The sequence below is a fragment of the Phyllopteryx taeniolatus genome, chromosome 4, assembly GCF_024500385.1.
Source record: "Phyllopteryx taeniolatus isolate TA_2022b chromosome 4, UOR_Ptae_1.2, whole genome shotgun sequence".
NCBI lineage: Eukaryota > Metazoa > Chordata > Actinopteri > Syngnathiformes > Syngnathidae > Phyllopteryx > Phyllopteryx taeniolatus.
The window spans coordinates 5,661,321-5,676,869 of NC_084505.1; the positions used below are offsets into that span (position 1 = coordinate 5,661,321).

The following is a 15,549-nucleotide window of genomic DNA, read 5'->3' on the forward strand; positions in this document are numbered from 1 at the left end:
CACCCTGGTAAACAACAATGTTCTACATTTAGAACATTGGTTATGCCTGTATTAAGAAAGGGTGTGAATAATTTCGGACATTGACCTCTTTAACAAATGTAATGTAAAATGTAAAAAAAAAAAATCCAATTAGCATTTTTTTTTTGTTTGTTTTTTTTCCTCTTAAACATGCCACTTGTATATTTTCCAGCTAAAATATTTCCATTCAGCAATTACAATTCATATTATTTCAATGTCCCATACGGCTGTGGCATTATTGGGTTGGTGTGTTTTCCTGACTGCTGTGTACAGGCGAGTGGCCTGCCCCACAACCCTGGTAATTGAGGCCAAGAGCTTTATCTGGAGTCAGACTCTTAGGTTCGGGTCAGATAAAGGCACCCAGACCCGACCAGTACTGAGAGACTCTCCAGAGACAGACGTAGGCCTTCTGCCTTCTTTTCTTCCCTCAATTGCTCTCAAAATCTTCTGCTTAGGGTGGAAGAAGAGCTCACCCCTTTCGGCACATAAACCAGTCTTACTCTGTATAATAGGCTAATTTTAACTCCATCCCTGGGCAGGAGGTAGAGGAGGGCACATACAGAGTTGTTATTTTGAGCAATCATGTCACGTTATAGGATGAGCAACTTTATCAGTGCTGGAGTAGTGCTTGTGTGTGCCTATGTTCTTTGCCACACCATTTGATAAAGAATTGGGCTTTGTATTTTGACTAGTACACGCATGTATACCCACTCACAAGAATGGCATGGCTATATATTTTATATAACAGCAGAAAATATAATGAGTTAGCACTACTAAAGCTGAAACTTATTTATACACGCGTCCATTTTCTATGCCGCTTGTAATCAGTAGGGTCGCTGGTGAGTTATCCCAGCTGACTGTGGGCAAGAGAAGGGGTACACCTTGAACTGGTTGCCTGTCAACCGCAGTGCACTTATTGACAAATTTAAACTATGTTCAAAAGTACTTGTTACACTAGTGTTGCACTCTTTATAATCTTGGATTTAGCTAACCATGAACTCAATTGCTGAACAAAAACATTAAAAGACTGCAATTTTTATAATTTGCTTTTTCACATCTTTTTTCAGACAGTGAGATTGTTCCTCCTGACTGCCTGCGCCCACGCTCTTTCACAACAGTGCGCTCCTCCTCTCTCCGCCGTGAGGCAGATGACTCCCGTCTCTCTGTTAGCCTGTGTGACCTCAACCTTCAACAGGAGGATGGAGGCAACTCCCACAATCACTCACACCATCAAACGCTCCACCTGGCCCCAGCCTCCTCTGTCTGTCCCATACCCCAGAACTCCCTCAACTCACAGCAATCATCTCTTCTGCCGTCAGTCCTGGAGAATGATCTCCACTTCCACCAGTTGCGTGGGGCCCATATTAAGACGCTCGATGAACAGACTGTGGCGAGATCGGAGCATTCACGTGAGGAGCGCACTTTGGTTTTTACCAACCGACCCTTACGAACTGGAGAGTGTGTGTTTATCAAAGTCACCAAGTCCAGTCCAGCCCGCTCTGGCTCCTTGTCCTATGGAGTGACATCATGTGACCCGGCTGTGCTGCGCCCCAGTGACCTGCCATATAATCCAGAGGCTCTAGTCGACAGAAAGGAGTTTTGGGCAGTGTGTCGAGTGCCCACGCCTCTACAATGCAGTGATATCCTAGGTTTCTTGGTCAACCAAGAAGGGGAGATCATCTTAAGCCACAATGGCGCCAATGTTGGCATGCAAGTATGTGTGGACAACTCGCGCCCACTCTGGATGTTCTTTGGCCTGCATGGTGCTGTCACTCAGCTGAGAATTCTGGGTAAGCAGGAACCTCATGCAATCACATTCAACACAAACATGGGTAGACAGTGATTATAATGTTCTGCACAGTCGTAGTTCACTATTCACAAATTCACCTATTTACATTTTTTTCCCCTCCTGTTGAACCTATCAGCAATTATTGTCTGAATAACTCAGCTATTCATGTTTACTGTATTTATAAAGCCCAACCTAAGGGCTGGAGGGCATATGTGTTCTTTAGCTTCATGCTTTAACTTACGAAAAATGCTCCACTTAAATTAAGAGCAATCTGTGTTGGAGAAAACATTCCCCTTTGTCCATCATGTGCCCGGGGATAGAATATTGATATTTATTTGGCCATGCTTTCCATTTGTTTGAGCTCCAAACTTATGCATCTTTTATTTATTCCCCTACGTTTGCATTGATTTGGTGCTAAGTGTAACCTTGACAGTATACCAATACAGACAAACTTAATGACCAGCACCTATGGGAAAATACTTTGTAATTTGGAAGAGAAGACAGAACTTCTCTGCACACATTTATGTATTTGGGGAGAAGGTATATGCTTTGTCAAGGCTCACAAAGATGTAAAACAGGAAGCAAGCGAGCAAAGGTGACAAGCAGCTGTTGAAGGGAGGGCTGTAACCTGCACACACCCACGGAATGATGTCTCAACTTTGCCTGTGGAGACAACAAATTGATGGATAACTAGTTTTGAAATCAGAAATCAAGGATAATAATTTGTTCAACTATTGTTCAAATAACTGTAAAAGGGGCAAAACATGCTTATAATAGTTAATTACTATTTATTACTTATGAATATTATACAAAAATTTGGAACAGATTTTAACAAGAATCATGGAAGTTGACACACATGATTTGCTTTTGCGGGCCACATAAAATGATGTGGCGGGCCGTATCTGGCCCCCGGGCCTTGAGTTTGACGCATGTGCCCTATAGTATTGGCTATCGTAAAAGCAAGCAAAAACAATGGACGGACATTGAGAAGTTCTGTTGTGGTGTAATGCTGACTGGTACTGGTGTCTTCTACTGTAAAGAAGCAATTAGTTAAAAATCAAGATAAACATCACTGGACATTTAAAAGTATTTGTTTAAGTGTTTATCTCTTTAAAAAAAAGATATTGAATACATAGTGTGTAACAGCAGTGGAATGGGAAGTTGACCAGTTATAACACCTGATAAGGATTTCAGAATAAATGAATAATCGGCCGATTCATTCAAAAATATATATCTTCTTTTCCTTCCGGCTTGTCCCATTAGGGGTTGCCACAGCGTGTCGTCCTTTTCCATGTAAGCCTATCACCTGCATCCTCTTCTCGAAAACCAACTTCCCTCATTACATCTATCAACCTTCTCTTTGGGCTTCCTCGAGTTCTCTTGCCTGGCAATTCCATCCTCATCATCCTTCTACCAATATACTCACTATCTCGCTTCTGGATGTGTCCAAACCATTGAAGTCTGCTCTCTCTAACTTTTGTATACAAAACATCTAACATCTGATGAGCTCATTTCTAATCGTATGCAACCTGGTCACTCCTAGAGAGAACCTCAACATCTTTATTTCCGCCACCTCCAGCTCTGCTTCTTGTTGTCTCTTCAGCGCCACTGTCTCTAATCCGTGCATCATGGCTGGCCTCACCACTGTCTGATAAACTGCGCCCTTCATCCGAGCAGAGACTCTTCTGTCACATAATTCACCTGACACCTTCATCCACCAGTTTCAACCTGCTTGGGCCTGTTTCTTCACTTCCTTACCACACTCACCATTGCTCTGGACTGTTGACCCCAAGTATTTAAAGTCCTCCACCCTTGGTATTTATTCTCTCTGTAGCCCCACTCTTCCCCCTCCACCTCTCATTCATGCACATATACAGTATTCTTACTTCCGCTAATCTTCATTCCCCTCCTTTCCAGTGCATGCCTCCACCTTTCTAATAGTTCCTCCACCAGCTCCATGATCTCACTGCTGATCACAATGTTATCTGCGACCATGATGGTCCATGGGGATTCCAGCCTCACCTGTCAGCCTTTCCATCACCACTGCAAACAGGAAGGGGCTCTGGGCTCATCCCTGATGCAGTCCCACCTCCACCCTAAACTCCTCTGTCATACCTACAGCATACCTCACTGCTGTTCTCCTGCCCTCATACATGTCCTGGACTATTCTAACATATTTCTCTGCCCTCCAGACTTCCACATGCAGTACCACAGTTCCTATCTGGCTACTCTGTTATAGGCTTTCTCTAGATCTACAAAGACACAATGTAGCTCCTTCTGACCTTCTCTGTACTTATCCATCAACAACCTCAAGGCAAATTATGTATGTGGTACTCTTTCTAGGCATGAAACCATATTGTTGATCGCAAATACTCACTTCTGTCCTGAGTCTAGTTTCCACTACTCTTTGCCATAATTTTATTGTGTGACTCATTAACTTTATTCCTCTATAGTTCCCACAGCTCTGCACATCACCCTTGTTAAACCATTAAAAATGGGTACCAGTACACTTTTCCTCCATTCCTCAGGCATCTTCTCACCCGCAAGCATTCTGTTGAATAAGCTAGTCAAAAATTCCATAGCCCTCTCTCCTAGATGCTTCCATACCTCCACAGGTATGCCACTCTCTCCCCTACCACTACCGTAGAGCCAGTAACCTGCTTCAGATTACATCGTCTGCACAAGATGTAATCCACCTGCGTGCTTCTACCTCCGCTCTTCTCGGTCACCCTATGTTACTGCCTCTTCTGGAAGAAAGTGTACACTTCAGCCATTCCTTTCCTTTTTGCAAAGTCTACCACCATCTGTCCCTCCACGTTTCCTTCCTGGATGCCAAACTTATCCATCACTTCACATCACCCCTGTTTCCTTCACCATGTCCATTACAATCTGCACCAATCACGACTCTCTGTATCTCTCTCTCTGTCTGGGATGATCAGAACTACTTTGTCAAGCTCCTTCCAGAATTTCTCTTTCACCTCTAGGTCACATCCTACCTGTGGGCCACGAATCACATTATACATAACACCCTCAATTTCAAGTTTCAGCCTCATCACTCGATCTGATACTCTTTACACCTCCAAGACATTCTGAGCTAACGCTTCCTTTCAAATAATCCCTACTCCATTTCTCTTCCCATCTACACCATGGTAAAATAATTTTAACCCTGCCTCTAAACCTCTAGCCTTACTGTCTTTCCACCTGCTCTCCTGAATGCACATTATATCAACCTTAATCGTAATCATCATGTCAACCAACTCCCAAGCTTTTCCTGTCATAGTTCCAACATTCAAAGTCCCCACATTCAGTTCTAAACTCTGCTTCCCAATTCTCATTCTGCCTCAGAACCCGCTTTCCATCTCTCCTTCGTCTTCGACCCACAGTAGCGGAATTTCCACCGGCGCCCTGTAGGTTAACGTTGCTGGTAGCGGACTTTGTTAACCCAGGCCACGACCAATCCGAAATGGAAGAAAAAAAAGAAAAAAATATATATCATGAATCAAATTACTTGTTTTTTTATCCTTTAATGCTTACAACAGTAAAGATATGAATTATAGGCACAACATTTGACTGTTTTATAATACTTTGTTCATCAGTATTTAACGTCGAGAGAAATTGGAAATCAAAATTGTTTTGCTGATTTTATTCCAATTTTTATCTTTGTCTTATGCTGTAATGTGTTTATGTTTTAAAAAAGAAAATAATCGGCAAAAAATCAGATGAGTTTTACCAATTTCAAAAGGGCTATGGGTCAGGCCCTAGTTATAACTTCCTATTATAAAACATCTCATGATCTTTCACCAGTCCCTCTAACTATCCACTGCATGATGTAAAATGATATTCACCCCAAGCTAATATTCTCCATAGTTGAAAAAGAAAAAATGTTGGCACAACACCAAATCAGAAACAGAAGAATAATAGAACAGGTCTCCTTACCAGCTTTCAAAATCAAGTCATCTACTGTAATCTTTCTACATTCTTTACATTCCAGCATGTAACTTATCTCATCTAATGCTGATTTATTGTCTTGTGTTGACAGGAGAGCAATCAAGATTTCAATTTCCATTTAAGTTAGAGTGAGGTTTGTTTTGTTTTTCTTTTTTTTACGCGGAAACTCAGCTTCGTCTTCTTGACTTGCCGAAGCTCATTTTCCTGCTTCCTCCACTTGCGAACCATGGATTCGTTGATCTTGAATTCTCTCGCGGCTGCTCGATTCCCATGTTCTTCCGCGTAACTGATAGCTTGCAGTTTAAATTGTTCTTTGTAAGCGTGTCATATCTTAGGTGACTTTTTTGGGGGTCCTTAGCCAAACCGATGTTGTTTTGCACAATGCACACCCCGGAAATGCTCCCAGTCAGTCAAGCGGTAAAAAAATAAAAATAAATTAAAACACCCCAGCGCGATATACCTACTGGGGGCGTGGCCTTCCCGTGTCCTCAGCCATGTCCGCTTTTCCTCTGTGTAAGCAGCTTGTCGGCAAGAAATGCCGACAAAAAAAAAAAAAAAAATCAACGCTCATCCATTTTGGACCTCGGGCTCCTTCCCTGCCAGAGAGGGGACATTCCTCGTCCCTAGAAACACATTCTGTAGCCGGGGATCAGATTGCCAAGGTCGCTGCCTTCGGCCACCGCCCGGCTCACACTGCACCCGGCCACTTCCACAGGATGTGGGAGGAAACCCGAGTGCCCAGAGAAAACCCATCCAGGGAGAGGGAGAACATGCAAATTCCACACAGGCGGGCCGGGATTTGAACCCCGGCCCCCAGAACTGTGAGGCAGATGTGCTAACCAGTCGTCCACCGTGCCAGCTATATATATATATATATATATATATATATATATATATATATATATATAGCAAATTAGCCTTTTTTTTTTTTATTTTTGCTTCACATCCTCTTATGTTCTAAGTGCCTTTCATAGCACCGTATTAAGACACTGATGATGAATAGAAGACAACAAGACCAGAGCTGTGGCCGTAAGGTGGTCGGTGCCTGTCGTGGCCGCAACCCCTGTACCCGTTGGTGGACACCAATGGTGAGGGAGGCCGTCAAGCTGAAGAAGGAATGCTATCGGGACTTTTTGGCCTGTGGGACTCCTGAGGCAGCTGATGGGTACCGGCTGGCCAAACGCAATGCAGCTTTGGTGGTCGCTGAAGCAAAACCTCGGGCATGGGAGGAGTTCGGTGAGGCCTTGGAGAAAGGAAAATTCAAGGAAATTCTGGTCCACCATCCGATGTCTCAGGAGGGGGAAGCAGTGCACCATCAACACTGTGTATGGTGGGGATGGGGCGCTGTTGACCTCGACTCGGGATGTTGTGAGTCGGTCGCGAGAATACTTCGAAGACCTCCTCAATTCCACCGGCACGCCTTCCCATGAAGAAGCAGAGTCTGGGGTCTCTGAGGCGGGCTCTCCTATCTCTGGGGTTGAGGTCACCGAGGTGGTTAAAAATCTCCTCGGTGGCAAGGCCCCAGGGGTGGATGAGATTTGCCCAGAGTTCCTAAAGGCTCTGGATGTTGTGGGGCTGTCTTGGTTGACACGCCGCTGCAACATCGCGTAGACATCGGGGACAGTGCCTCTGGATTGGCAAACTGCGGTGGAGGGTGTTTTCCAACTACAGGGGGATCACACTCCTCAGCCTCCCCGGTAAGGTCTATTCAGGGATGCTGGAGAGGAGGGTCCTTCGGGAAGTCGAATCTCAGATTCAGGAGGAGCAGTGTGGAACAGTGGACCAGCTCTACACCCTCGGCAGGGTCCCTGAGGGTGCATGGGAGTTCGCCAACCAATCTGCATGTGTTTTGTGGACTTGGAGAATGCGTTCGATTGTGTCCCTCGGGGAGTCTTGTGGGTGGTGCTACGGGAGTATGCCGCTTTGTCCTCGCTACGGTCGCGGGTGTGCTAGAGCCTATTCCAGCTATCTTCGGGCAAAAGGCGAGGTACACCCTGAACTGGTCGCCAGCCAATTGCAGGGCACATGTAAACAAACAACCATTCTCACTCACATTCACACCTACGGGCAATTTAGAGTCCTCAATCAACCTACCATGCATGTTTTTAGAATGTGGAAGGAAAGCGGAATACCCGGAGAAAACCCACACAGGCACGGGGAGAACAGGCAGACACCACACAGGTGAGGCCGATTTCAACCTGGGTTCTCAGAACTGTTAGCCAGCTATGCTAACCGGTCGGCCACCGTGTCGCCCATATACACATACGTATGTGTGTGTGTGTGTGTATATACATACATATATATATATATATATATATATATATATATATATATATATATACATACATATATATATATATATATATATATACATACATATATATATATATATATATATATACATACATATATATATATATATATATATATATATACATACATATATATATATATATGTATGTATGTATGTATGTATATATATATGTATGTATATATATATATGCACATTCCGGATGTGTCGTTAGGTCCGTAGGCACGCAAAATTCTTTACTCATTTACAAATGTGGCGAAGCAGAGAACAATAGCGTCGAGATGGTGCCGGGTATGGTTACAGCAGTGCGTATAAGCTGCGTTCAGAAATTCAATCTGACACCTCAACACTTCTCTGAGAGCGTACATACCAACAGTGCTCCGAGTTTCCGAATGTTGCGGAGTGTAGCAGAGGGCGCTCAGAGGATATTTCCGAATGCACCTGCAACGTGCCTGACCCAGTGTTGAACTCTGGGTAAAGTAGTCATGATGCCCGTTTGTGGCGCTGTCAATGGGCTCTGGTCTTAAATAGAAAGCAACACCTTTAAGTTCATCCCATATACATTTGTTTTTAGCATTCATTTGGCTCCTGGGCAACATTGTAGGGTAGGAAAAATAACTTTGGGCACATTTCCTAGAAAAATTAACAGTGCTGAGACAAACTCCAACGGGAGATACTTTAGGTTTATGGGTCGTCATTTGGTTTTGAGAGAGATGCGTCAGACCTCCTTCAGCAACCCGAGGATACACGATGCTACCATGCAGCTAGGTAGCTCCCATAAAAAGTAAGTGGTAGATATACACGGACTCTTAAAATTCCTACACCGCTTACCCGATGTGGATGTAAATACCCTCAAAGTTGAAATTCTGCAGTTAAATCACATCTTCGTTTTAATTTAAATCCATTGTGGACTTGTTAGAGCCAAAAAGATGAGAGTAGCATCCATGTCCCATGAATGAAGAGACGAAGGTTTATGGAGTCAACTGTATGCATGAGCAGCATTCATTCACGTATAATTTTCATAAGAATAATATAATATAGTCACTCCCCTACCCCTATTGGATATGAATTATGAAACATGTCCGTCTCATCTATGTCATATAAGACTTATTTAATAATGAGGTTTTATTTAGGAGATTTAGACCAGTGTTTTCCAACCTTTCTTGATCCAAGGCACCTATTTTTACATTAGAAAAACCATGGTAAACCACCAAACAAAAATATCATAAAAAGTATCAAAGTTTTTAATTTAACACAAAGCTGATATATTTGCAGGAAGCCATTACCTATTCTGTTGTATGAATGGCAACAGGTGGATACACAGCTTTATTGTACCTTTTGCCGTCCAATAGAAGAGCATTTAATTCTGCCTGTCACTATATACCGCTGACATAGAACAGCAAATATTTATTTGAGTAATAAAAATAACTAAATAACACAAAAAAGAGAAATAATAAATAATAATGCTGTGAATATATACTTTCAGTATATTTTTTAAAAGCAAATGTAAAAAAAAAAAATTATACAAGAAATTCTTTTCATAAGAGTCAACGTGTACCGAAGCGAACCGCAAATTGTGACTACAAAACCGAGATATGAACCGAACCGTGGCCCACTCTATATATAAAATAATTGACCTGTGTTGTCAGCCACTCCTTGGTGCAGACAAACGTCTTTTTCCTCGGAAAATATTTTGTATAAGTATCTCGAGTCCCTCACTGGGTGTACCACTACAGCCCCATGCAACACTCATATTTAACGTTTCATTGTTGTAGATAATGTAATGATTTACTTCTCTCATCCTATTTACATTAGTGCTTTGTCTTTTGTCTTTGTTTCTTTCTCCCTTCTAGAAACTTTGTTCTGTTCGACTGATGAAGTCTGATTCTCAATAAACCTCATTTATAATACCACAGCGGGAGCTTAAAAACTCCACTGTGACACAGGGATGCAGATTTTCCATTCTGCTTGGCCTAACAGCCGAGCAGGACAAAAAAAAGAAGATCATTTATTTATTTTTTTTAAAGTATCTCGAGTCCCTTTCAATCTTTACTTCATAAAAGTATGGTATGCTAATTCAGACAACTCTTCATCAGCATGCATGGTCATGCTGTACCTCCCCATAAAAAAGGATGTGACCAAATCGTATGCTGGGGGCTGCACCAGTGCCAAGGTTTTGCAAGCATTTAACCATCCATCCATCCATTTTCTATACCACTAATCTTGTTCATCCATCCAACCCACACAGGCACGGGGAGAACACACAAACTCCACACAGGCGGGGCCGGGGACCGAACCCCGGTCCTCAGAACTGTGAGGCAGACGCTCTAACCAGTCGACCACCGTGCCCGGCACAGATGCATTTTTTAATTATTATTTTTACAAGGTACTGTTTTTGTTTTGTTACCTCTAAGTATGCACTACAAACTATGAGGCAGGTATAGCTAGCCGCACCAGATACATTTAATTCAAAAACTGTACTTTGAGTTGAAACAAATGTTGCTAATTTCAATGAACTTACAAGTTTAAAAAGGCATGAAAAATTCTCTTTTTTTCAATCAAAAAATTTCAAATCGTGACAGTAACATATACAGTATATAATATATTTACATTATATGCATTTTTGATTGGCTGTTAGATCTGCAATACTTGCGACACTTCACCAGCGATTAAAATTTGGAACCGCAGCAAAAGCATTAGCTGATAGTCAGCCACTCATGAAAACCCTGCACACAGCGCGACAGTTCAGTCACTTTTGGTTGCATCTCTCGGTGTGCAGTGGACCTAACATCCATCCATCCATTTTCTGAGCCGCTTATCCTCACTAGGGTCGCAGGCGTGCTGGAGCCTATCCCAGCTGTCATCGGGCAGGAGGCGGGGTACACCCTGAACTGGTTGCCAGCCAATCACAGGGCATATACAAACAGACAACCATTCTCACTCACAGTCACACCTACGGGCAATTTAGAGTCTCCAATTTATGCATGTTTTTGGGATGTGGGAGGAAACCGGAGTGCCCGGAGAAAACCCACGCAGACACGGGGAGAACATGCAAACTCCACACAGTCGGGGCCGGGGATTGAACCCGGGTCCTCAGAACTGTGAGGCTGACGCTCTAACCAGTCGTCCACCGTGCCGCTTGGACCTAACATACATATCATAATGTTTAGGCCTGTAAGACTTGAAGTTCCACCCTCTGTCTTTGTAGACTGTGTGTACTTAAAAGCAGCACCCCACCCATTTCACTTTGCAAACAATGCACACCAAGGGAATGTCTCACTCTGTCTTCCCCAAAAGTGCTTAACTAAAACTATGAACAATTAATTCAGCAGGACAAGTCATGACCCCAGGGTACTGCCTGCTGAGCCCCTGTGCTCTCATCCAATCTAAACTTACTAATAGACAACAGTTGGTCCTGTGAGAACATTTTGTTTTTGTTGCCTGAGATAGTTTGCTGCAGTTATATTAAGAACTGCCCATTGTTAAGCAGGGCTATCATTTGAAAAATAAATGAAAATGTTATCCCCTCTTTTTTTTCTGTTACCACCAAAATTGAACAACAAAAAGTGAAGCAAGGCTATTGACGTCCTCAAGAGGTCTGCAAGCGGCATCCCTGAATGTGCAAACAAGAGCACTCCCAAACTGACCAAAGACCCGTCATGTCACACTGTATTTGTAGCACTAAAGATTGATAGTTGGATGGAATGAAGAATAGCTGTGGAGGAAGTCAGTGCTTTCGCCTCTAGTAAGCTTTTCTTTGTTGTTTACACAGGTCAGTTTAATCTTGTGCTTATCAGGCTGGATCACACACAGCAGATCCTCGGAGCTCAGCTGCACAAGATGGGAGGTGCTTGCCCAGGGGGATTTATAGGGGGATGGACAGAAGGTGTTACGGCCCAAATAGAAAATTCCGGACAAGGCTTGCATGTTACAAGGTCTTAAAATGTTGTTGTTGTTTATGTGAAAGTGTCTCGCAATTGGTGTACTAATCACCTGTGTCAAACTTGTTCTCTTTTTAATTTTGGTCCGTTCTTCACATCGCACATGATGGAAAATGAGAGCCACCTTTTCTGTTATGATGGAGGTAAAAGCCAACTGTAACCTGCTGTGGTTTTGAACAAATCTCTTGGAAAAGAAGCCACCTCTCAGCATCTGTCGGTACCAACAATGTTAAGTCCTAAGTTTAATATTTGTACATGCAATACGAGAATGGGGCTGTAGCAGTTTGGATTTTTTAACTCTTAACACTTTGAATTTGAAAAATGTAAGGGGGTAATGACATGTTGTGCCTCATGTTCAGGTGGTGACGTAGATAATAGGGTTTCAGACAGCTGTTATTCAGATCCTCGCAGTGCACCACGTGCTGCTACACCAGCTCATTTTCCTCTCGAGGTCCACCACGCCTTTCCCTTACAGTTGCTTCTGATTCTTCACTCTTTATCTCCTTTGTGACTCATAAAATTAACTTTGTGTCCCATCTATGAATTTACCTTTTTTCAGCCAGTTCTACAGCAACATGGTTCTTCCACTGATACCACAGCATCATGAGCAATGTTCATAATCTTGTTCAAGGATACTTTTAGGTGAAGGAATGTGAGACAACTCCTCAATTTTGAGCCATTCCAACCTGGTTTGTCCTGGTCGAGTCTCACTGGGTAAATTAGGATCATATATTCCCTATTCACATGTCTACTGACCATTTACCAGGAAAGAAAGAACATAGGGGCATTGTATATCCCCCAACTATTAAATCAGTGCTCCGTCATTTTAGCTAAGTGCAAATTTATTAAGCGCATGTGTTACGATAGCAACATAACAACTTGGATAATTGTTTTATTATCTGGGCAGTGTGTCTGGACTTGCAACTTCCTCCTTTTTCTAAACCAACTATTGCAGTATTAAATGCTGGCATGCTTTTTGACGTAGTTTGTCTCTGGTTGCCTCACAATATTGTTTGTCATTCGTCTGTTGACACGAGTGGGAGTGCACTAATGATATGTCAGGGATTGACTCAGGGTTTCGTGTCATGCACAAGGACAATTTTGACACACTGGAGGAGGAGATGGAGATCAATTCTCCTGCCTAAGTCATCAAGGCTCTCCTTTGTATTGCATCATACATTTTGCCAACAGCAACATGTCAGTGCGTAGGCTGAAATGGAAGGAAGATAATACATTTTCTAATTCTACCAGGAACTGGAAAGTTGGCTGACAGGTTTTGTGAGTGCAGTTCTTATAGAGATTGACACTGTCTAATCCTGTTACTTTTATCTTCTGTAGGCTCTACTCATGTTGGAGATAGACGGGCCGGGTCGAACCCCAGTTCGCCGTCCTCATCACCGCACACTCCAATTGCCCTGGGCAGCGGCAGCTCAGATCCTGTCCTCAACGGAGGCTTGTGCTCGGCAGCTTACTGCAGCTCAGTAGGGGGTAGGTCCACCCATACGGCCACTACAGAAGCAGGGAATCAGGTAGTTAGAAACAAAGGCATGCACTTCACAGGCCTTCTGCTGCGTCATCTGCTGCCAGATGTAGCAATATGTTGGGTGTGTTGTAGGGCTGAGTGATTATGGAAAAAATAAGGATCACTAATTTTGATTACTATTGAAATCACGATTAATAAACATGATTATTCGTTGGTTTAAAAACAGTATTTATTCAAATACCAAAACTAAACTTTAAATATAAATTAAAAGATCAACCAAATTAGTAACAAGTAAAATAATAATTATTATCATCTTAAAATAATAGCAATAGATAAAAATAAACATCTGCTTACTGTGTGTGCCTTGGCCTTTTAGGGGCAGTGTGGTATATGCACGTGGTAACGCATCCCTATGGGGGGCACAAGCCAGTGCAAACTGTGGGGCGGTCCCAAGACCGGATAAATGCAGAGGGTTGCGTCAGGAAGGGCATCCGACTTAAAACTTTGCCAAACAAATATGAGCGTTCATCCAAAGAATTCCATACCGGATCGGTCGTGGACCGGGTTAACAACGTCCGCCACCAGCGCCATCAACCTGCAGGGCGCCGGTGGAAATTCAGCTACTGTGGGTCGAAGTTGAAGAAGAAGAAGAGGTGGAAAGCGGGTTCTTCGGCAGAAAGAGAAGAGGAAAGCACAACGCGTAGAACTGAATGTGGGGACTTTGAATGTTGGGACTATGACAGGAAAATCTTGGGAGTTGGTTGACTTGATGATTAGGAGAAAAGTGGATATAGTGTGTATCCAGGAGACCAGGTGGAAAGGCAGTAAGGCTAGAAGTTTAGGGGCAGGGTTTAAATTATTTTACCATGGTGTAGATCGGAAGAGAAATGGAATCGGGGTTATTTTAAAAGAAGAGTTGGCTAAGAATGTCTTGGAGGTGAAGAGTATGAGTTCGAGTGATGAGGCTGAAACTTGAAATTGAGGGTGTTATGTACAACTCCAATTCCAGTGAAGTTGGGACGTTGTGTTAAACATAAATTAAAACAGAAAACAATGATTTGCAAATCATGTTCAATCTGTATTTAATTGAATACACGACAAAGACAAGATATTTAATGTTCAAACTGATAAACTTTATTGTTTTTATCAAATAATCATTAACTTAGAATTTTGTGGCTGCAACACGTTCCAAAAAAGCTGGGACAGGTGGCAAAAAAGGCTGAGAAAGTTGAGGAATGCTCATCAAAAACCTGTTTGGAACATCCCACAGGTGAACAGGCTAATTGGAAACAGGTGGTGCCATGATTAGGTATAAAAAGGAGCTTCCCTCAATTGCTCAGTCATTCACAAGCAAAGATGGGGTGAGGTTCACCTCTTTGTGAACAAGTGCGTGAGAAAATAGTAGAATAGTTTAAGGAAAATGTTCCTCAACTTACAATTGTAAGGAATTTAGGGATTTCATCATCTACGGTCCATAATATCATCAAAAGGTTCAGAGAATCTGGAGAAATCACTGCATGAAAGCGGCAAGGCCGAAAACCAGCATTGAATACCCGTAACCTTCGATCCCTCAGGCGGCACTGCATCAAAAACCACATAAAGGGTATCACCACATGGGCTCAGGAACACTTCAGAAAACCAATGTCAGTAAATACAGTTCGGCGCAACATCCGTAAGTGCAACTTGAAACTCTACTATGTAAAGTAAAAGCCATTTATCAACAACACCCAGAAACCCCGCCGGCTTCTCTGGGCCCGAGCTCATCTAAGATGGACTGATGCAGAGTGGAAAAATGTTCTGTGGTCCAACGAGTCCACATTTCAAATTGTTTTTGGAAATTGTGGACATCGTGTCCTCCGGGCCGAAGAGGAAAAGAACCCTCCGGACTGTTATGGTCGCAAAGTTCAAAAGCCAACATCTGGTATGGTATGGGGCTGTGTTAGTGCCAATGGCATGGCTAACTTACACATCTGTGAAGGCACCATTAATGCTGAAAGGTGTCAGGTGTGGGAAGTAGCTGAACCCAAGAGCAGGCGGAGGCTGATGTAAAATGATGAAC

At 42.9% G+C, this 15,549-nt stretch overlaps 1 protein-coding gene across 2 annotated transcripts in view; it reads left to right on the top strand.

Annotated features, from left to right (window-relative positions):
• Positions 1-15,549, top strand: part of neurl1aa (neuralized E3 ubiquitin protein ligase 1Aa) — a 75,409-nt gene that overhangs the window by 47,711 nt on the left and 12,149 nt on the right. Inside the window, exons 4-5 of one of the 2 annotated variants that reach the window (XM_061772131.1) lie at positions 1,086-1,808; positions 13,346-13,536. In XM_061772131.1, coding sequence (XP_061628115.1) covers positions 1,086-1,808; positions 13,346-13,536 — 914 coding nt within the window. The remainder of the gene's footprint in view (positions 1-1,085; positions 1,809-13,345; positions 13,537-15,549) is intronic. The other variant, XM_061772130.1, reaches the window with a different exon arrangement.